The sequence below is a fragment of the Aedes albopictus genome, chromosome 3 (genome assembly GCF_035046485.1).
Source record: "Aedes albopictus strain Foshan chromosome 3, AalbF5, whole genome shotgun sequence".
In the NCBI taxonomy this organism is placed as follows: domain Eukaryota; kingdom Metazoa; phylum Arthropoda; class Insecta; order Diptera; family Culicidae; genus Aedes; species Aedes albopictus.
This window is the reverse complement of record NC_085138.1, coordinates 90,384,525-90,408,736: the sequence shown is the minus strand read 5'-3', so window position 1 is coordinate 90,408,736 and position 24,212 is coordinate 90,384,525. Positions and strand designations below refer to the sequence as shown.

General features: G+C 38.3%; 1 protein-coding gene across 1 annotated transcript in view; it reads right to left on the bottom strand.

Moving 5' to 3' along the window:
- Positions 1-24,212, bottom strand: part of LOC109423702 (pseudouridine-5'-phosphate glycosidase) — a 520,698-nt gene that overhangs the window by 477,539 nt on the left and 18,947 nt on the right. Inside the window, exons 2-6 of the mRNA XM_029873067.2 lie at positions 24,007-24,103; positions 23,716-23,869; positions 3,724-4,086; positions 3,325-3,661; positions 74-183 (exon numbers count right to left, since the gene is read on the bottom strand). Coding sequence (XP_029728927.2) covers positions 74-183; positions 3,325-3,661; positions 3,724-4,086; positions 23,716-23,869; positions 24,007-24,092 — 1,050 coding nt within the window. The 5' untranslated portion in view covers positions 24,093-24,103. The remainder of the gene's footprint in view (positions 1-73; positions 184-3,324; positions 3,662-3,723; positions 4,087-23,715; positions 23,870-24,006; positions 24,104-24,212) is intronic.

Genomic DNA, 24,212 nt, shown 5'->3' with positions numbered 1-24,212 from the left:
TACTATGAGGTAGATAAATAGATGTGTACACAGCAAGGAGAATGATTATCGCTAGACAAGACATTTAACTGACCGGTGCTCGTTGGCTGCAGGACTTGGCAGCGCCCCCTTCGTTCTCCAAACGCGACAACTGGACCGCGATTTCCGCCGCGACGCTCGCGTTATTCTTCACCAGGGCAATGTCTGAAAGTAAATAATATAATGTTTCATACTTTAACTGGTAGATAAATACATATACCTAACAATAGAAATAATATTATATTATATTATATATTATATATTATATAATGGATCGTATCAATAAAAATTAGAGAATTTTACTGTCTGCAGTTTCTACCCTGAAGTAGAATAGGTACAGTAGTTTACTCTTGATTTTACTACACTGCCCCCACTCGCATAACTGTCCCATTTGACTTTTCATCACTTTTGAGTTAACGTTATGAATAGTCATCATTTTCGATGTACTTCCAAAAACAATAATAAAAATTATGAAATTTTATGTCAATATGTGAAAAAAATACCAAGTCATGAGCGTCCCATATCAAAAGTACCCGCATAACAGTCCCATCATGGATTTTTGTGTCACGTAACACAAAACTGAACAACTTTGTAGTGATTGTTATATTTTTTACAGTTGTATATTCATGTGCAAAGCAATCTGTGAAAGTTTCGAGATGATCGAAATATTCTTCAAATTTTGGCGATTTTTCAAAGTTTTATATGGAAACAAGTTTTCAAACTTCAAATGCTGTTTTCTCAATTCCTACTTTTTGCAAATGGGACTGTTATGCGAGTGGGGGCAGTACACTGTTACTATGAAAAGGTATAAAAGTTTTAGAATGTGCAGTATTTATGTAGTACAAAACTGGAAAACAAATTCTTTCCGCTGAGCGTTTAGCGAGCTTGTGGTTCCGCCCTTCCGCCAAGAAGTTGTAGATTGCTCAAGGTCCGGATGCCTATACAGCAAAATGGTGAGAAGACAAGGAGCGTCCAACATAGCTCTGGTCCTCACAAGTGCCTACCTCATGCTTCCACAAGTCAAGCGATGACAAAGACCGCCAGCTAAGATTTGTGTGCTTAGCTCTTAGTACAGCCTGGGCACTGTTCTCATTCTGACTTCAGCTAGATTGAGGAGGTACGGCCCGAGCGTCTGGTCACCAAGGAGGTGCAACTCAAACAGCATCTGTACTGGCATCCATCGGTTGAGTATGAAATGCTCTTCCACCGGAAGCTATATAGGGTGGGGCGGGGCAAGATGGGTCACCTAAGGATGGATCACCATAACTTTGTAAATACAAATCGTATTGGTTTGTATTCGTCCGTTACTCTTTAATACAATAGTTAGCTATGCTAAAAGTCGATAAAAAGTTCAATAAATACAAAATATGATGTTAAACAAGCAGTTTTAAAAAAAAAGATCGATTTTGCGCCGTGAAAAAAGTGCGGGGCAAGATGGGTCACCTTTTAAGTAATTCACATTTTCTCAACAAAAAACGTCAAAATATAAGATTTGTTCCGCATTCATATATGCACCATATCCATACTGAGTAAACACGGGCTACTAGTAAACATTTTATAAATTTATTTGGAATATATAAAACTTTACGATTTGAGTGGTCCTAAAGCGACTTGAAAATCGATGTTTTCACTAAAAAAATATCATAATTTTATGTTATAATTTTGAGCATTCATTCCGCTTGATTGAAGTTAATTATGAGATAGTCTTGTAATAAAAAATAAATAACTTTTGAATGCTCCAAAAATACGTTCAAAATTGAAGGCGACCCATCTTGCCCCGCGGCCGTTTATATGGAGATTATATGGAATGTATCGCATAAGAAAAATGGCTAAAAACCATTTTATTTTTTATTTCCAATGAGAGTGAATAATTTTTCAATCAATGCCCCAAACTTTTGTATATTCATGCTGGTCATCTAACAAAATTATTAACAAAATCAAAACATGAGTAATGTGCTCGAAAATGGCACTGACCCATCTTGCCCCGCCCCACCCTACCTAAAACGACAGCCCCACCACGGTGGATAGAGGACCTTAGGCCAACAATCTACTGTTCCCGAAACCGGGTTTTTTGTAGAAGGTTTTGCGGAATTGCTCCAGGAGTTCTTCTTGTGATTTCGATCAGTTCCTTGTATGACTTCTCTTAGAGGTTTCCCGAGATTTTATTTCCAGTGTTCCTCTTGCGATGTATAGCAAAATTTATCCCGGTATTTCTCCAGGACTTCTTCCAGCGCTTTATCCAACAGTTGCTCCCGTGACATCTCTCAGACATTTTAGCTGGGATTTCTCCACAGCTTCCCCTAGAATTCCTGAAGAAATTTCGAGATATGGATTGCGTCTCGGAAGGACCATCAACTTCCGAGACGCAATCCATCTCTCGAAATTTCTTCAGGAATTTTCCCAGTTATTCTTCCTAAAAGTTCTCCCGGGATTTCTTCAGGAGTTCCTCCTAGAATTTACCCTACTATTTCTCACGGCATTTTTTTCAATATTTCTGAAGTTGCCCACGGGATTTTACTTGGATTTCTTTCCGAGTTTTCTTACGAAGTTGCTGCCGGGATATCTTTAGGAGTTTCTCTTGGGATTACCTTTGGAATTCCTTGGGAAAATAAGAGGATTTCTCCTCAGAATTCTTCCGAAATTTCTCCTATGATTTTTGAGAAATACTGAGATTTGGAGAAATTATGATAAAAAAAAACATAAAATATGCATAAGGAAATTATTTAAAAAGTCTCCGGAGAAATGCCAGAATAAATTTAGGAAATGATTCCAAAAAGAATTATAGGAATACCGAGAATAATGATTCGATGATTCCGTAGAGGAGTTCTTGCATAATCCACGGAAAAATTCCAGAAATTCCGGGATGAATTCAAAGACAAATCACGGAAGAAAATTCAGAAAGGAAAAATCTGAGAGGAATTCCAGAAGAAATGATGAATTACGGAATGGAATCCATGAAGACTTCCGAGAAGAGTTTTGCATGGAATAGTGAAAGAAAATCCAGGAGGAATTCTGGAAGGAATCGCTGGAAGAGTTTTGTGCAAGAAAGTCCCGGAAAATAACCAGGATTTATATTCAGGAATCCCGGGAGGAGTTCACGTAAAAAATCCTAAAATGATTCAAGGTGGTATCTCAAACCAATGCGATCCATCGGTGCCGTCAGTTTTCAATTTAAATTGCCAAATTTCCCAGAAATTTATTACCTGCTAAATTAATTTAAAAATATATTCTAACATATACAAAACCAGGCACTCCATAGCACAAAATCCAAGCTCATTTACCCAATTCGCTATTAAGGCAACTTACTTGATTCCAAGCTTCTTCCCTTGGTGTGCAGCGAGATGGCGGCCAGAACAAACGGAGTCATTTCCTTTCCCCCGACGGCATTCTGACCGGCATCCGAAAGGGCCTGCTCGGTGGCATCCTCAATCAGTTTGCGGTCGATTGCGTGCTCCTCCGGCAACGGGACGCCAATCAAGAATCCGGACTGCAAGCCAAGGGAATTGTTGGCGCTGAGCAGCTCGGCGGCCTCCACCGGGTTGTTCAGGTTGAAGCTGGCCTTGCAGCCACTGGTGGGGAAGTAGAAGGCCGGGAACTCCTTGTCCGGACATTGGTAGGAAGCAACGCAGACGCCTTGGGTTTCCTGCCAATCAGAATGGATATAAAGTCTCTAAAAAAATTATCCGTCAATTTAAGTAGCCTTACCAAATACTCCAAAGTTTTCGGAATGTCCAGAATGGACTTGACGCCGCTGGAAACGACAGCGACGGGCGAGCGACCCAACTCGATCAGATCGGGCGAAATGTCCAGGCTTTGCTCACCACCGCGGTGAACACCGCCGACTCCACCGGTGGCGAAAATCCTGATTCCAACCATGTTGGCGATAACCAGAGTTCCGGCGACGGTTGTGCCACCGTTAAGCTTACGGCTCACCACATAAGCCAGGTCACGTCGAGACGTCTTCAGGGTGCTCTCCTTATCGACACGGGCCAGCACCTTCAGCTCGTCAGCAGTGACGCCGACCTTGACGCGACCGTTGACCACACCGATGGTAGCCGGGACGGCACCCTGTAAACATAAAAATTGCTTTTACTAAACAAATTCAAGCGTTTATTTTAGAAATCACGCTATTGGCTATTCGTAGCAATTTTTTATTGTTACACCTGGAGATCACCACAGCTGACGTAATCGCAAATCGACCACGTTATGATTCATTGACGGCACTTTTCCAACATTATCAGCGTCAGAATTGATCGTGGCTCTAACATAAACCCTGATTGCTAGGACAAATTGCGCTCAAAACTCTTCGTCATTCACAGTGTACGGTGCCGGAGACCGCCAATAATGTACGACATGATAGAGCAACTGAAGTAACCGGATGTTGCTTTAACGTACGCATAGAATCTCGAGGCAGCGTTGCCAGACGAGTTCGATGTGGTCCCTCTAGAGCCTCTAGAGGGCTGCTGGAGTACAGTTAAAGTCGCCATCAACGACCCATCCAAGAGCACCGTCAGGTATGTGGAACGGAGTCGACGGAAAGAAAGGTTCGACGAGGAGTGCAAGGCGATTTTGAAGGAGAAGAACGTAGTGCGGGCGTTAATGTTGCAGCATGGAACCCGGCAGAAAGTGGAACGATAAAAAAAAACAGAACCCGAAGCAGCAAACGCGCCATTTTCAAAAGCAAAAATGCCCAGGCATTCCGAGAGAAATTCTTGCAGGAATTCCAGGAGGTATCCCTGGCGGAATCCCTTGAAGGATTTTTTGAAGGAATCCCTGAATCCTTGGAAGAAAGCCTGGAGGGTTTCCGTGTAGGAATTCCCGGAGAAACTTCTGCAATGAATTTCTGGAGAAATCCCAGAAGAAATATCTGGAGGGACATTTGCAGGAAATTCTGGAAGAATTTCTGGAGGAGTTTATTGACGAATCCCTGGAGGAATTCCTGCATAAATCTCTGGAGGGATCCTTGGAGGCATTCCTAAAGGAATCCTTGGAAAAGTTGCTGGAGGAAGCGTTGAAAAATTCCTAGAGAAATCCCTGATGGAATCTCTGGAGGAATTCCTGAAATAATCCATGAAGGAATTCCAGGACGAATCAATGGAAGGATTATAAGAAGATTCCCTGGAGGAATCCGGGAAATAATTTCTATAAGAATCTGTGGAGGAATTCCTGGATGAATAACTGGAAGAATTTCTGGAGGAATTACTCGACGAATTCATTGACGAATCCCTGGAGAAATTCGTGAAATCCATGTCGAAATCCCTGAAGGAATTCCTCAAGAAATTCCTGGAGGATTTTCTGATTTTCTGGATTTCGGTAGAAATTCCTTTGAGATTTTCTGGAGAAATCTGTGGTGGAATTCCTGGAGAAATCCCTGGAGGAAATCTTGGAGGATTTCTGGCAGAAATTCCTAGAGGATTTCCTGGCGGTATTTCTGGAGGAATTTCTGAAAGAATTATTCAAGAAATTTATGAAGGAATTCCTGGAGCATTTTTTTAAGAATTTCAGAAGAAATTCATGTATTAATCCCTGGAGGTACTCCTCGATAAATTTCTTGAAGAGTTCCGGAAGAAATTTCTTTAGGATTTTCTGGAGCAAACCGTGGAGCAATTCCTGGAGGAATCCCTGGAGAAAATCCTAGAGGATTTTCTGGAAGAATTCCTGGACGAACTCCTGGAGGTATTTCTGGAGGAATTCCTGAATGAATTTTTGGAAGAATTTCTGAAGGAATTCCTGGAGGAATCTCTGGAGGCATTTTTAAGGAATTTCTGAAGAAATTCATGGATGAATCCCTGGAGAAATTTCTTGAGGAATTCCTGGAAGAATTCCCGGACCGGGAGAAAATCCTTTAAAATGTTCTGGAGGAAATCTTGGACGAATTCTGGCACAAATTCCTAGAGGAATCACTGGAGAAATTCCTGGAGGAATCCCTGCAGAAATTTCGGGAGGCATTTCTGGAGGAATTCCTGAAGGAATTTTTGGAGAAATTTATGGAGGAATTCCTGGAGGAATTATTTAAGAAATTTCTGGAGAAATATTTGATGCTTTCTGACGGAACTCCTTGAAGAATTTCTGGAAAAATTTTTTGAGGAATTTCTGAAGAAATTTATGGATGTTTCCCTAGAGGAGTTCCTGAAGAAATCCCTGGACAAATTCCTGGAGGAATTCCTGGAAGGTTTCCGGAGAAATTTCTATAGGATTTTCTGAAGGAATCCGTGGAGGAATTTCTGGAGGAATCCGTGGAGGAATTTCTGGAGGAATTTTTGAGGAATTTCAGAAGAAATTCATGGATGAAGTCCTGAATAAATTCCTGGAAGAAGAGTTCCGAAAGAAATTCCTTCAGCATTTTCTGGAGGAACCCGTGGAGGAATTCCTGGAGAAATTCCTGGAGGAATTCACGGAGGAATTCTTGGAGAAATTTCTCGAAGATTTTTTGATGAAAATTCCTGGAAAAATTCCGGGAGAAAAACCTTTAACATTTTTTGGAGGAATTGCTGGAGGAATTCTTTGAGAAATTTCTGGAGAAATACATGAGACTTTCTGAAGGAATTCCTGGAGGAATTTCTGAAGGACTTTTTGAGGAATTTCTGAAGAAATTCATGTATGTATCACTGAAGGAGTTCATGAAGAAAATCTGGAGAAATCCATAGAGGAATCTCTGGAAGAATTCCTTGACGACCTTCTGGAGGAATTCCTGGAAGAGTTCCGGGAGAAATTTCTTAATGATTTTCTGAAGGAATCCGTGGAGGAATGTCTGGAAAAATCCCTGGAGAAAATCGAGGAAGAATTCTGGCAGAAATTCCTAGAGAATTTTCTGGCGGAATCCCTGGAGGAATTCCTGGAGATATTTCTTTCTATTTTTGGAAGAATTTATGGAGGAATTCCTGGAAGAATACTTTGAGGAATTTCTGGAGAAATTTTTTAGGTTTTCTTGAGGAATGTCTGGAGGAACTCCTCAAAGAATTTCTGAAGGAATTTATGGAGGAATTTCTAGAAAAACTTTTGAAAAATTTCTGAAGAAACTAGTGGATGAATACTTGGAGGAATTCCTGAAGAAATTCCTGGAGAAAGTCCTGGATAAAGTCCTGGAGAAATCCCTCGAGAACTTTCGCGATGAATTCCTGGAAGAATTCGTGGAATAGTTCCGGAAGATATTCCTTTAGGATTTTATGGAGGAATCCGTGGAGGAATTCGTGGAGGAATCCCTCGAGGAGGTCTTAGAGGAATTCTGGCAGAAATTTCTAGTGGATTTTTTGGAGGAATATCTGGATGAATTCCTGGAGGAATCCCTGGAGAAACTCCTGAACGTATTTTTGGAGGAATTCCTCAAGGAATTTATGGAGGAATTTTTGGAGGTATTCCAGAAGGAATTTCTAGAGGAATCCTTGGAGAAATTCCTGGAGGAATTTTCGAGGCTTCTTGCAGGAATTACTTAAGATATTCCTGGAGAAATCCATGAAGCAATTCCTGGAGGATTTTCTAGAGAAATCCATGGAGTAATTCCTGGAGGTATTTTTGTGGGAATTCCTGAAGGAATTTTCAGAGGAATTTATGGAGGAATCGCTGGAGGAATTCCTGAAGAAATTCCGGAAGAAATTCTTGGAGAAATCCATGGAGGAATCCCTGGGGGAATTTCTCGAGGGATTCTGGAGGAGTTCCGGGAGAAGTTCCTTTAGGATTTTCAGCAGGAATCCGTGGAGAAATTTCTGGAAGAATCTCTGGATGAATTCAGGCAGAAATTCCTAGAAGATTTTTTGGAGGAAGTCCTGAAGAAATTTTTGAAAGGATTTATGGAGGAATTTCTGGAGGACTTCTTTGAGGAATTTCTGGAGTAATTTGTGATGTTTCTTGGAGGAATGTATGCAGGAACTCCTCGAGGAATTTCTGAAGAAATTCATGGTTGAATTTCTGGAGAAATTCCTGGAAGAGTTACTTCAGGAATTCCTTTAGGATTTTCCGGTGGAATCCGTAAAGGAATTCCTGGAGCAATCCCTGGAGGAATTTCTAGAGCATGGTTTCCCAAACTGTGGGTCGCGACCCCCCAGGGGGGTCACTGGCCTTCATCCAGGGGGTCGCGAGGGACAGTTGAATAATTTACTGTAACAGACAACAAACGAGGAAATTTCTGTGGTGGGTCACCGATAGCACGTCTACTGGCAAAAGGGGGTCGCGCATCTAAAAAGTTTGGGAACCTATGTTCTAGAGGATTCCTGGAAATTCATGCACGAATCCTTGACTGCATTCTGTAGGAATCTCTGTATATAACAACAAGGATTACGATAGAAATTTTCCTTATAGGAATTTTAACTCAATCTATGGAATGTTCTCTAATTCTAGCATCGCTAATTGTCCAGGATTAAAATTCTTTCACAACGACATTTATATTTCTTATATAATCGATAATTTTCTTATTTTTTCCATTTTATATGGTACGGATATCAAATTTCATAAGGGTCGAGATAAGGACTTCATATTCAAGTTTCGTATTGCTTTGAAATCATCACTATCCGAAGCCTCCTCCAGAATCTGAAACCCCTTCTAGTGAATTATTTTGCGCCATGATCATATGTTGCACCATCATTGTAGTGCCCCCCCCCCCTCCAAGCAAGATCCTTGCGCAGTGCGCACGCTAGTGTTGTTTCTCCATCTCCTACAACTGAAAAACATTCCTTCATTTCAACTGGTATACCTACCCGTTCCTAGCCTCGTCGTCAAGCGTCGAGCTGTCCAAGAACTACATATAATAAATCCTATCCAGTATCCGGTCCCAATCCATATTTTCTTTCCGGAGGGCCAATGCGGTTGCAATCTAAATTCGAAAAGTTGCACCATCCAGTCCAGAGGCTTGGGCAGGCGGAGTAAGTTGCACTCAGGCACAGTCATAGCAGCACACATAAAGCTGAACCATTTGGTTGGAAATCGGTCGTCTAATTGAATATGCGGTTTATGCAGATTTGGCCCGGCTACGTTTACATTGTATCAATTTTGCTCGGTTGTTTGCAGTAGTGGGCATCGAAAAGTTTCCGATCTCGGTCAACTCGGTATTACTACGATGCGATGTACCTTTTTCTGGCCTTGCGAAACTTTACCCAATCCGCCTTTTGAAGGCATCATCCAGGAGACTTCAGCTACTACTCCAGCACTTCATGGAAGATGTTAATTAGGGTGTGTCATTTTTTGATTTGTTCCAAATAGATTATGAATTATTTTAGAATTTCGCAGACATAACAAAACTCTTTAGAAATACTTATAGTAACGGTCGAAGTTTGGACCCCTAGAAGAAATTAGGTTGTATTCAAGTCGAAAGCAATGCAGATGGCGTTACACATAATGATCATGTTGTAATGATCACAAAAACCTCCCCTGTCCGCAAAAACACCCACAAGGTCATTTCTAGATGATAAGTAGATAAGAATAACTGTTTTCTGAAACATCAGTTTTCACTAGGTTGGACACCCAACGGATTCTCAAGAGCCCATTTCTTCACCTGCGCTTAAATTTTAAACTCAGGCTTAGCAAAATTTTAAACCGGGTTTTTCCGATTTCTTCACCTCCGCTTATCCACTAAACTCGGTTTAATAACGCTACGGCTTAAGTTAAGTGTGGTTTATTTTAAACTGTGCCCTGAGGTCGCTTAGCAGCGCTAGTTAACTCAGACAAAAGCCGTAATTTGCAGAGTTTGGGATTCTGCACCTTCTTTGTGGATGTATTTTTGAAACATACAGTATATATAAGTGTCTAAAGTAGTGTCTTTTAGTTTGTTTTTGTCAATTATCTTTGGAAAATGCGTGATCAAAAATTCTTTATTAGGCAAAGTTGTGCTCCCTGTTTCGCTCTACAATTTGTTCTTTGACACTGAACTTCCAGCTCTTGTCATTTTTTTCTAATTTTGATTTAAACATCGCATGTTGTCGCAGGTAAAAGCTCGTTTCTGCGTACTGTGCCACTCGAATTGGCGCCTTGTTTGTAGTTATCCTACATTATAGAGATATGCGGAGGCGGCCATTGTGTCAATCGTGCAGAGAGAACTGTCAAAGTGCGAGCCAAATGAACAGGTTTATCGTTTGTAGGAATGCGTCGTTTGAATGGTATTCCCGAGTAGAAGAAAAAATCAAATCAATATCATCATAAGATATTACTCAGCGAAGTACTCAATATCATAATTAGCTATTGGTTTGTTTGACATAAGAGATAAAAGATCAAAAATAAGATCAAAACTTAGTATGGGGAAGAACATAATAATATCCCATTTAGATATTATAAGATCATACTAATATCTGGGCAGATCTGGGCTGTAGAACATCAAACCAATATCAAAAAATGATCTGACAGATGGGTTAGAGTAAAAAAAATGAAATATGGCCGCGACCAGAATCGAACTTATGACCTTGTGGTTTATGAGCAGTGGTATTACCACTGCACTACGACTCATATCTGAAAATAGAAGGTAACAAGAGCATCAAGTTCTACGTTTTCAAAAGTGTTTGCAGTTAACGGTAGCTGTGTTGGTTTGGTCGCGCCATGTTGTAGATGAGTATGTGAAAGAACTAATTTTGATCTTGAATAGTAGTTTTCAGATCGATCTTGAGCAGTAATTTCCAGATCTTTCGATTTCTGGATGTTGCAGATGGAAATGTGAAGAGCTAATTTTGATCTTGAACAGTATTTTTCAAATTTTCCAATGAAAAATGTTCGGTTGCAGAATGTTAATACAGTTTCAACCCAAACTTTGCAAACTGAAGCTAGTAGGACACTCTTTGACCAATGCCAAATATTTAACTACTTTGACAGTTAAATTTTGACCAAGGTGTACCGGACAAACAAAAATATTTGCCACTCTCGAAAACGAATAGGGACAAACAGAGCCAAGCAGTTTGCCAAAATTTATCTGTCAAAAGTGGCGTCTGGGCAAAGCGTGTACGAGCACCTTGAAGCGATAGAATGGAAATAAAAATAAATTAAAGCTCAATTGAGAATAGCATATTTTCCTAAACTGAAAGAGAACTTTTTTCTAGATGAATCCACATTTTATGCCTATGCTACGAATTGTTACAAAGGTAGTGATCCAAACTTCCAAAAACCACATGTGTAGAAACACGTTTGGTTTATTTTGCGTCCAAAACAGGACAAAATTCCATCAATAGGACGCAATCAGTGAAGTACTAGATTGTAGTAATGAGCTGAATTTTCGTATAATGAGAAGGTAAATTCTCCATTTCTGCAATGAAATGATACAAAAAGCTTGGCTATCATGATTCGTTTGCCTAATTTAATGCTGTTTGAGCAAAATTTAGGGTAGCTGTGTTATTGTTTTCACCAATAGGACAGATAGGTGAAGTACTAGATTTGTAGTAATGAGCTGAATTTTAGTATGGTGAGAAGGTCAATTCTCCGTTTCTGCAATGAAATGGTGCAAAAAGCGTGGGTATTATGATTCCTTGCCTAATTTGATGCTGTTTGAGCAAAACTTTGGGTAACAGTGTTGTTGTTTTCTCAATTTCTTGCAACATTTTAAACATGGTGGTTGGCAGTGGTTGGTTCATTAGAATCTGGGGGCATCCGTAATGCGTTTTTTCATGAAAAGTCCAACTTGTTTGTTTGGGTCGTAACGCTGAGCTGTATTCCCTATTCCCCTGAAGCGTTACGTAATTTATTAATTCTCTATCCCCTGAAGTGTTACATAATTTGGGGACGGTGCATAATGACAATATACGAAAGTTAGTTTTCATGCACAATGTTGGGAAATTTCGACATTTATACAACGGGTTGCACAAGGCTTTCTGAAGATCAAATTAAGTACTAATTTTGAAATGATATCACCATGAGATATTGAGCAGATATTTGGCAACTTTTTGAATATCTCACCAATATCATATTAAGATATTAGCATTAGCATTAGCATTAGCATTAGCATTAAGCGAGTCGCACAAATTCGTAGGTGGTACAGTCCTAGACCGCTGTTATGAGGGTTGCCTCCTTCCCGTCTGAACCAAAGCACAAAGATTTGGGACTAATCTCCGACTCTTAGACAAGACTGACGCAATCCTCCAATGGTCGAGCACTGTCCTGGCCACGTCCTTGCGACTGCTGAGGAATGGGAAAGGATAGTTAGTTTTGGACACCTATGAAAAATGTAGACAACTCTACGATCTCTCAGGCCTAGGTGTCACGGGAATTTGGGTGTTGTTAGTGGAAGGGTAAACTCCAAAGGATACGCTTGGTTAACGTTCAGGCACACCATTGTTAGACTGCTTCGAATCAGTTGTCTGCCCAATTCATCCTGGTTTCCTGGTTGAATTACTAGATTCTTCGGTTGATAATCTGAAATATAAAATAATATTAACATCGTACGTCAAATAAGCTACATATTAGTGATACGCTCGCCACAGTTACATATTTTCAAAATATTATTTATATTGTACGATACGTTTACCTGAATCCTGCTGAAATAAAATGTTAATTAGCAGTACATTGAAACACAAATACTACAAAACACAAGGAAAAGAGCATCAAACTTTGATCTTGGAATATTTAAAAACACGGTAAATATCAAGATCAAAATTTGATTTGGTAGATCTTACACCGCAACGCACCATTCTAAGGTGATCTACCCACGTTACGGGGGCTCCAATATCATATTAAGATATGACACTTTTGTAGCTGACGAGGTAGCTACTCTTCTCGAAAAAACTTCCGTAGATGCTGCTTGATTCACTTCTGCCGATATGATTAGCGCTATTCTTTGTAATGCATTTTAGATTTCTTCGATTGCGCTGTTATTTTTTTTTTTTTCAAAATTTAGGAAAAAAAAGCTCGACCATATTTAGCAATTGTAAACAAAACAACTTGCAGCACAACAAAGTCACGCACAAAGTTTGAACATCTAGCTTGGTGGCAAGTGTTGGAAGCTGTTGTAAACAAAACAAACAGCGTTGCCGAATCAACATATGTAACTTCCGCTCATCTCTAAGTAGAGGATTTCTAGGTCGCACAGGTCACACATGCATATCAAAGTCGTGAGAGGGCTATGAAGCCGACTCTCCACACGGTGGTTGTCCGCGGAAAGTCGCTTTCATAGCTCTGTCACGACATTGGTATGCGTGTGCGATCCTTACCTTATTCGGAAAACTTTTAGGTAAAACTAAAAGCTGTAAAGCGCGTAACAATATTAATCACTAAAATGTTATGCTCTTGTACGGATTTTAACTCTGTGGTAGAACTACATATCGTCGCGTATTTTGTGAACGACCCATTTCCAAAAAGGCCGAAATTATTTGTCAAATTCATAACTTCTATTTGAAGCTTATCTAAACATTGGAAGCAAAAAAAATATTGTGGTTGGTTAAACTTATTACGACGATTATTTATTAACTACGTCAAATAAGAAACACTCATATGTCAAATTAGGCACAAACTCTATATAAGACGCTGATTCTCCCGGTTGCCCTCTACGGTCACGAGGCGTGGACGTTGAAGGATGTAGACCGAAAAGGTTTCGGAGTTTTTGAGCGCAAAGTGCTGCGCACAATTCTCGGTGGGAAACAGGAAAATGGAGTGCGGCGCAGTCGCATGAACCACGAGTTGTACCAAGTGTACAAAGACGCGAATATTGTGAAACGTATTGTAGCATCTAAGTAACCATGTATTAGTAAATGTACTGTCAACACGAGATAAATAGATCATTCTTAATCCAACCACCAACCGAAGCAGTTCCATTACTACATTTGGCGACTAAGGATGCGGATTTCAAACTGATCTGATAAAACGGACATGGACAGGGATGCGGTTTTTCATTTGTTGGAAGAACAAAGGCCTTGGATTCAAGAAAAAAAAACTATGCAATTGATAGTGTCTGTGCGTTTGGGCGTAACCCAGTTTGGAGAAATGGAAGATGGAACAATACGGACGTAAAGTATTCAAGATTTACGGCGTGAATTCAAATCCGTGGCAAAATCGTGTGTTTTTCTAACACTGAAGATAACGTGGTAAGGTATGTGATCTTTGGTTGAAAGGTAGAGATTATTTCTCATGACCAGTTATACCACATAACATAAGTGGAACTACTAAGAAGAATGACGACGAAAAGTTGGTTCTTTTTGCTTCGAAAAGAATAGGTATAACTGGTATACAGCACACCGTTCTGTCATCGATATTCGTAAACAAAAACTGGCATGACAGCTCTCAATTATTTACAGCTGGTATAAAACTGTGAAGTCTGACTAATCCGATATTGAACACTCATTGAGACAACACTATTGAGACAAAATTTAAAAAAAAATTCTCTTGAATTTATCAACAGATTTCTGACGAATACAGTTTTTTTTATTAAGCGGTGCTGTATGGCTCGTCAAAGTAAAAATGACAAAAGTAAAACTTAATTAGATAGGTCACCCAATCAGTGTAATTCATGCCTTTTGTAAATTATTTATGTAACAAACTGAGGCTAGCTTTAGATTCTAGTTTTGTAACGAGCTCTTTCTTATTGGTCTTGTTTCTGTGAAAACTGTCAGGTCACAGAGAAACAGACGTCACACTCTCATCGTCTCCCAGCGATCACCTTTTTAACGGTTGGTTCAAAAATTTCCTGATTTTCAAAGATCGATAATATTTCCAGGAATGAAAAAAAGTCTACGAGTTTGATCCCGCTTTTAATCTGCACACTAAGATCTCGATCTTGAGCTCGGATTTTTTTTTTGCTGAGTTATAACTTAAACTTTACTACCGGGCTCGACTACCGATTATCAAGAATTCAACAGCTCAGCTGGCTCGACAATTTAGCTCTTTACAATAACTTAGTAAATGAAGTCATCGAGCGAACCAAGCTTAATTTGCTGTTATTTTCACACTACGCGCGTTCGTTGTAATCGAGGTTGATATGCCCGAAAAACCGGATTAGTGCAGCGATACTGTGCGTTATACTAGTTTGACGTCTGCGACAACGGCGACAACAAAGCACGCACGAGGTGGCTACTCAGCAGTCGTGCGAGGGGCGATTGAAGGCAAAAAAAGCTTGAAGCGGTGATAATATTTTGACATTAATAAAAATTCGTATATTTTAATCATTTATAGATTGAGTTTTGCCACCGCTAACAAAAATAACATTGAACGCACTCTTTCTGTTGGTGCAATGAATGCATGGTTCGTTCAGCTGCTGAATGCTATGCAATCTGACGTTTGAGTATTTATTTTATCTCTTCGAAGATTTACTCGAAAGTTTACCAACGATCGAAAAATGCAATACATACTTTTTTTATTTCATTGCGGATAAGAGGCGGAAAAGTGTTACACTTGTAAAGAAGATCGTTTAGTAGGGTATTTGTACCATTCCTTGGCCTAATTTGCAAGCTGCCTTGACAATTTTGACCATAACTCATGAATTAATAAAACTAGAAATAATATGTTGACCCTATTACACACTCTAGGCAATGTATGTTTCACCAATTGGTAGTAAACTAACGTAAATATTGAAGAATTTACTTAATTAAGTTGAAAAGATTCGATGCGATGGTATGCAACGTTGGTCTATGGTACAAAAATTGGCCTATTAGTGGATACAACGTTGGCCTATTGCTTTCCATGCCCTAGAACCACTAAATATCTCATTTTTTCAATATTTCTGCTGAAGTATTATCTCTGTTTGTTCACCAATCTTACATTACTTATTACATTTTCGGAGCCAAATTTTCAAAAAACTATAAATAAAAAACTTAAACTAAAGTTCTTTCTTAATTTAGTAATGAAAACAACGCAACCCTATTATTGCGTTATATTTTTATAGTCATTGCACACAAAATCTTTCTTCCTTTTTGTTCTTTCTGGTTCTTACGCAATCAATGTTGTTGACGTCACATTATCGGTGTTTTTGACGTCACTTTACTGATGGGCCAAGATTTGGGTACATAGTAAAAAAAAATGTCCTCAATATTCGGCCCACATTCAATTTGTAAAAGAATTAGTATTCGTTGAAAACAAATATACAAGTTGAAAATAGCGTCTTTGACCGTCGCATCAAATGTTCAGTTATTGAAAAGTCAATTCCAAATGTTCCAGAATCATGCCATTTATGATCATATATATAGACTACGCACTAAGCCGAAGAATCATGGCGTCTACAAAACATAAACAAAGTGACATTTTCATTCAATTTTAATGTTCCAAAGTGCTAAAATTGAAACGAAATGTTACAGTTGTTTGGCGCATAGCTTTTCCGATATCCAGTAATATGTGTTTGTTTGAGTTTTTGGTTAACGTTGAGATAGGCCCAATGAGGGGACTATGCCAACGAAGCATCCCGATACCCTATAACATGAAAAAAAAAAATATCAATGTGCGTTATAATCGTTTTTTTTTTGACATCCCGATATATCTATTGTGTAGATGATGCAGCATAAACGAAAATGTTTATGTAGCACGATGCTTGTATATAAATACCCAAAGTAAAAAATGTTAACATATTTAATAATTTTGTTCGACATGTTCAGATTGTAGGACCCCTCGTATATAACTGCTCAAGGCATACATTTAAAAATATCCTAAACTACTAAAGGATGAAAGTGAAATAATAACTGACAGAAACTCGATGTGAATTTTATATTTAACGGATTTCTTATATGAAATGTATTATTACAGATACACAGACTTGCAGTTGCAGGTGCGGAGTACAAAAAGCACGATTTTTTAAACGTGTTGTACAAAATACAACAGCACGATCGCTCGAGGGTTAACATCATTTTAGATGCCTACGCCGGCAGACACCGGATTGGCCAGCCAACAAAAAAAAAAATCCAGAAGATTGCTCGCCGGAGGCATAGCAAGACCTCCTCAAATTAATCACTTAAATTGTTCGGAAGTACCCACCGGATCTAAGCGTATCTGAAACAGAATTAAATGTTTTTTTTTCCAAAAAGTGATTGTTCGGTTCTCTACGATGCGGAACTCGATAAGAAAAAGTGAAAAAAGTGCAGTTTGCCTATGCTGCGCCATGGCACTTTTTGGCAGCGTCACTCTTTTCATAGGGTTCTCACTCCTGCCACCAGATGCGAAGGGATCATTAGCTTCCGTCAAATTTGCCTATTTGTAATACTATCCTGCTGAGCCAATTTTCTCTAGCATCATGGGTTCTATACACGGAGAAACAAAAGTACCCAAAAGTGAGTTCAATCCACCCAACTTCGAGGTTGCGTGCGGGAAGCCAATTTTGAGTTGATGGAGTTGATGTTGAGGTAGGTAGTTTGCATTTAGGCGTATTCGGCCAAAGTACCTAAAGTCGAAGTTTTTTTTTACTCAACCTTCAGTTAAATTTACTCAACTTTCGGTTCTACGTCACTTACTCAATTTTGGCTTCCCGCATCGAACTCTCAAAGTTGGGTTGTTTTGCTATTCACTCTTTGACAACAACAAAGAGAGCGAATGAAAGAGGATGCAGAAAAGAACTCAAAAGTGAGTTTAAAGATACTCAAATTTGGGTTTTCTTGTTTTTCAGTGTAGAGATGGGTGACATTTCAACACACACTCAGAAATAAAAGTATACACGGAATTACTATTATTTATGCATTTTGTATCCGCATCTCTCTCACTCTCTTTCTGTTTTCATGCTATCTGGTGCTTCAACTGGGTTGACGAAACACTTCTATTCAACCCAGACTAAACGGCAGATAGCATATGAAAACAAAAAGAGAGTGAGAGAGATGCGGATACAAAATGCATAAATAATAGTAATTCCGTGTATACTTTTATTTCTGAGTGAACGATCAGTGTGATACTTTGTTTACAATTCACCTGCTCGAGCGGGAGACTCAAGCTTGACAGCCTATCTCATGCCGTTTTTTTTTGTTTCAGTTCCAACCTGGTTTGGAACTGGATGAGTTCACGGTTGCAACCCTAACACAACTTAGGTTCGATCGTGTTGCACATTTGTTTGACTTTATTAGTTTCAGTATTTTCCGCCAGTCCAGTTCTAATCCAGGTTAAAAAAATAAATAAAACGGTATTAATTAATACGCACCACGAAAGGAAGAAAAAAAAAACCTGCCAGTAGTGAACATGCATAATTAAACATGATACATATTGAATCCTTAGATTCTTTTTAAATGTTAAGCTCGTAACTAGTATAATGGTTTTGACATTTCGATGTTCCTTATACCATACTCAAATCCCACACTGGGTACAACTTTCTGAGCGCGAGTTCCACTTATGTTATGTGAGATAAGTTTGGGTTGCTCATAGAAATCCATTAGTAATGGAATGGATGCAACAGAGACCAAGCAGGATAAGAGATTCGGAATGCTTCAGAAGTATTTCCAGAGGAAGTTAGATGTCTAACCTCTTTATTTGTTTAAACACGGAAAAAAGTGTTGCTATGCAAGCATATAAGAAGCAGATTGAAGCATAGCTACATTGATGCATGGTAGATAACAGATAATTTCTAGAACACTCTTTGGCCCAGATTCATATAGAATAATCAATCAACTTGTGATCAAATTTACAAACTACTGCAATCCGGATATTGAAATATTGAATGAGAGTGATTAATCTCCCAAGGAGTCGAATTTCCAAAGCTCCGGTGACCATCGTAGGTAAATTAAAGTCTAAAGAACAGATTTTTAGCAAATAATCAATCAGTAAGCCAATTTAAATTTGTCGTTTGAACTCACTAAATGCTACAAACTAAATCCAACCAATTCGGAAAAGCAAATTTCATTACTTGGTGAATTCGAATTTTCATCAGCAGGAAAGACACAAGGAGTTCCCAGGTTAATGGACGTCATACAATTAAGCGCTGTGCAGCTGAACACTACATCTCGAAACTATGAAATAAGTTATTATTCGGCCATTTTAGTGTATCGAAATTATGAAATTTGTAAGGAACATTGAATTAATTTATTTTAGTACTTGATGGTTGTTCAAATTAGGCGAAATCCAAACCTTTTGAAAACTATATAGATTAGCGCTATCTAAGAAAATAAATGGAACATGATCTCCATGTTTTATAACACATTCACAGAACTACCTATTACACAAGATTCCTGATGAAAAACAAATATTTCTAGAAATATTAGAAATTCAACATTGAGACAAACTTTACATAAAAGAAAAGGAAAATACTAGATAGTCTAATTTTTTTTTTTTTTTTTTTCAAAGTGATTACGGCGGTAGCAACACTGTGCTTATGTTCTACACCGCACCCTTTCCCTACATTTGCTTCTAGGAGCCTCTATTTTTGTTTCAACACACAGAAGTACGTAGGCGTGCGTGGCCCAAGTCGACACTGTTTTGGCCTGCGTTGAACAAAAATAGTTTTAATAAAAGTTTCCCCTTTTTTCTTTTTGTCAATTGGTTTTTTTGTAGTATGGTCCATGTATTTAGTAAGGTTCTTGTCAATTTGTCAGTTATTCGAAGTAGATCTCCAATAGTCAATAAGTCAATTAAGTCATTCTGATCTGTTCTATCATAGCAGCTTTAGTCTTTGCTTTATTGAAGTGTAGTTTTATTGGAAATATGCTGAATATCGTTATTAAAAAGAGACGTCTGGAACTGTGTCCTGCTAGTTGTTCCGTCATGCACATACTAAATATTAAAAAATGAATATTAATGCTGTCTAGCGCATTGTTTCCTATCGGCCATTATTGTAGTATAGTCCCAACTGCAAGCTTTTTTTCCAATCTTAGCGTCAATTGTCTTCTAGTTACTTCTAGACAGATTCATCGAATCAGTCGAACCCGTATGTTAAAATATAGTCGATTCTGTGTCAAATTGTTTTCTTGATATTTACTTCTCTGTGTTCATCTCTTGTGTCCTTAAAATGTTATCGGTCCAAAACCTAAAGAAACATGTAACTGAACTTCTAATATTTTTTCTGTTGGTGTCATAACATCATCTAAGAGATAAACAAAAATTGCTTGTCAACTATTATGTATTCATCCCCCTACAAATACTATGAAAAATATTCAAATTCGTTCTGTCCTATCGGTCCTATCAAGATAAACCATATCATTTTCTCATGCGTGGCCTAGAAATGTCAACCTAGTCATACAAAAGTAACGTTGTTCAGTTAATAAAAAGCAGTCAGTTTTTTGTCCAGTCCAAACTGTCACGTCAAGTGTTCGCACGTTAGCTTCGAATCTATCAGCACAATTAAGTGCTGCAAATCTCCTTCCCACTATTAATTTTTTGGTTGATTTTAATTGCTTTATTTAAATAAAATATAATAAAGTATAACATTGTAGAAATTCGAAAAAGCGACTATGACATTAATAAATTACTAATCAAAATCAACCGAGAAACGTGGGAAATAGAGCCCAAACAACATGTTGAAGTCAGCTGGCTGTAAAAGGTTCCAAAACCAGTCACAAATCCCATAAAACTTTTATTAGGATTTGTAACGATCATCAAAACCTTCTCAAATCCAACCGATTTGGAACTATTGCTTGGGAATAGACTCTACTGAGCCCTGGCGGTTCCTCCGTGTTTATCGAGCATGTCTGATGCATATGATCAGCCATACTCCATCTGCAGCAGCCGGTTCGTGATGAACCGTTGGAGGCGCATTAAAGTGTTAAAAAGGTGATATGTTTCACTAAAGAACACTACATTACAATAATCAAAATGAAACTCCTTCACTTTAATACCGTCAACCCCTGCGAACTTGGCCAGGGAAAAATACTAGATAGTCTAATGTAAACCTAATTTATCATGTAGTTATTAACACAAGAGAGGAAACAACCATCCCTTTACAAATTGCAACTTCTCAACCATTTATCATACTTCAGAACATTTAAACAATATTGCTGTGTGCGTTCAGGATGCAAACGGTGCCCAAATGCGCTCCAAACGCGGTAACACAGTGTTACCAAAGGCAACTTAGCAACCATAGTCAAAACCACCGCCAACCTAGGACTCAAAAGCTCCATTGGGTTACTTGTTAGAAAATCTTACCGCATTTGGTGCTCCCGTATTTGATATTTGCATTTCGAATGCACACAGCAATACTTCAAGAAATAGAAATAGATTTTAAAATAATGATTGATGTACATGTTTATAACACAAATCAATTGTCTTGAATTATCTATACTTTTTCATCAAAATGATCAATAGAAGAGTTGAACATCAAACAACTTAGTCTTAATGTTTAAAATGATATCGTTTATAACTGTCTAAATAATATGCTAAAAACTATTGACAAAGGGAGAGAATGTAGCATCTAAGTAACCATGTATTAGTAAATGTACTGACAACACGAGATAAATAGATCATTCTTAATCCAACCACCAACCGAAGCAGTTCCATTACTACACGTATAACATACGGCAGACTTCAGTGCAGGGATGCCAGATGTGAAGACATGTCTTCAATTTGAAGACATTTGAACTTCCGTGAAGACAGTAATTTTTGTGATGACATATTGAAGACATTTCAAATTATGTGAAGACTTTTGAAAACTGAAAAAGAATCTTAGAACAATTTCAGGTGAAATGCGTGTCAATGTCTGTTGATAAAAACTTGCAAATTCCTTATTTTGCGGTATTTATATTGGCAGGAGTTTTAAAGCAGCAATTAAAATACGATTTAAATATGACGACCACAATTTCTTGGAAATTATAGGGTATATGTTGAAGTAATAATTAACTTTTTATCAAAATTTTCTGGAAGTAATCAACACATTCCATAAATTCTTCTGGATAACTTCCAGAACATTCAAATATTGTTTACCATATCATTTAAGAATTTCATTGTTTATTTTTTTTTTGAGTTTCTTCTAGGAATTCATCTGGGTATTCTCCTCTAGATTTACAAAAATCTCAAAAAAAATCTAAGTTTTACCGAGAGGTTTTTTCGGATATTCTTACCAAAACTTCGTTTGAATTTCAAACAGAGCATCCAGAATATACCGCAGATTTGTCCATAAAAGGCTGTTAAGATTTCTCCAGTAGTTCCTCAGGAATTCCTCTAGAATATCCACGGGAATTGCTTCAGGATTTCATCAGGAATTCCTCCAAGAATTCCTTCATGAGTTTCTCGGGAATTTTTCAAGGTGTTCCTCGGAAATTCCTCCAGGAGTTCCATGCGAATTCAGGAATTTCTCGGGAATTCCTCGCAAATTCTTCCAGTAGTTGCTCGGGAACTCAGGATTTTTCGGGAATTCCTTCAGAAGTTCCTTGGAAATTCCTCCAGGAGATCCTCGCAAATTCTTCCAGTAGTTGCTCGGGAATTCCTCCAGGAGTTCCTCGAGAATTCCTACAGAATTTTCACGGAACTTCTTCCAGGAGTTCCTCGGGAATTACTCCTGGAGTTTCGTTGGGAATTCCTCGTGGACTTCTTCAGGCATTCCTCCAGGAATTTTTCAAGGAGTTCCTCGAGAATTCCTCCAGGAGTTTGCCGAGAATTTCTTCAGGAGTTTATAGGCAAATCCTTCTGGAGTTCCTCGGAAATTCCTTTTGGGGTTCATCGGGAATTCCATCGTGAACCATGCACGAGTTCCTCGGTAATTCTTCCGGGAGTTTCTCGAAAATCTCTGCAGGAGATTCTCAAGTATACCTACATAAGTTATTCGGGAACTCCTAAAGGAGTTCTTTGGAAATTCCTCCAGGAGTAACTTGGGAATTCCTCCTGGGAGTTCCTAGGAAATTCCTCCATGGATTCCTTGTCATTCCTCCTTTTTTCATTGTAAGTATTATGTTCTGGCTATAATAGTCTGAACCTGTAGGCAAGAATACTTCCCTTATATTCCCTTCAGCTAAAGCTTTACTCTACATGTATTACATGAAATAAATAAATAAATAAATAAATTAATTAATTAATAAACAAATAAATAAAATATTGGCGTAATGACTAATTTAAATACAAAATACAGTCAAGATTAGTGCATAGTATCAAATTGTAGCATTATTTATGATTTTATTATTTGGGACTTCAAGGCATGCTTCTGTTATAAAATATTATGGTATTCTATAGAAACCCTGATTTCTTAGGGGTTAGGCATTTTAAAAGGATGTTAACGCAAAATTTCGTCTAACGATTTTTTCATAATTTGTCCAGAGGTGTAGGAATGATAAAGAAAGAGAATGGCGTTTCAGGTTTTGATGCTACATATATTTTTTTGATAATAACGGTAAATGAAGCACCGTGTTCACTATAACAAAAAAATGATTTTAGTTTAAAAAGTTTAAATAAAGTATTTTTAAGTAAACTTTGCATTTTTTATATATTAGAGTGGGTCATCGTTTATATGGAAAAATGAAAAATTCAATGGTATCCCATCAGATCAAATCTTTTCTGATCCCATTTCGGGACCCAAATAAGTGTGCAAAATTTGGGAACTAGATATGATATATTTTTAGCTTTTACCTATGATATATTGGAGCTTCTACCTACCTATCCGAACTTTCAGTAACTGAGTTTTATGCTTTTCATAAGTGTGAGCCACACTACTCTTGAGAACATTTACAAATGTAAAAATGTCTATCTTGTCATGCGTAAGCCATGTTGTCCAGCTAATGAAAGTAATATCATAAACCTGAGCGACATTTTTTACTATTTATCGAATGTGACACACCCTAACAACGGAGAGACAGCAGGACGACATAATTTATTATGCTTTCCGAAAAAGTTCCATCTTCTCCGTGCTTCCGAATCGGCCTTCATGGTATAGGTATAGGTACCATAGGACCCACCACTGTACTATTATAGTAGGTACTAGCTTACCTTTTTGCGAACGATCTCCTCCACTTCGAGGGCCGTCTCAAGATTCTGCGGATAGGGCATACCGTGGGTGATGATAGTGGACTCAAGGGCCACTACCGATTGAGGTTTCTTGACGAGAGCCTCGCGGACTTCCGGTTTAATGTCAACCAGGGAGCTGCATTTTCGAAAGAGAGAAAACCAAAACAGGAAGGAGAGACATGAATGTTAGATTTGTCTTATCACTGACTTTCCAGTAAGCGTAGCTTTGAATAGCGACTTGTTATCGAACCGTGTTTTAATTATGTTACTTACCTCAACTTGGCCAAATCTACCAATCCACGCTTGGACAAACAGCTGCCAGCTGCCAAAGTGGACAACTTTGATGGAACACGGAACATTTTGCCTGAAACTGAACAAAGAAATGTGTTATAGCAAATATTTGTTATACGTATTGTGTTATATGGTTAGGTGATACAACAAATTACTGAACAGGAAACCTTCAAAAATACTATTCTTAT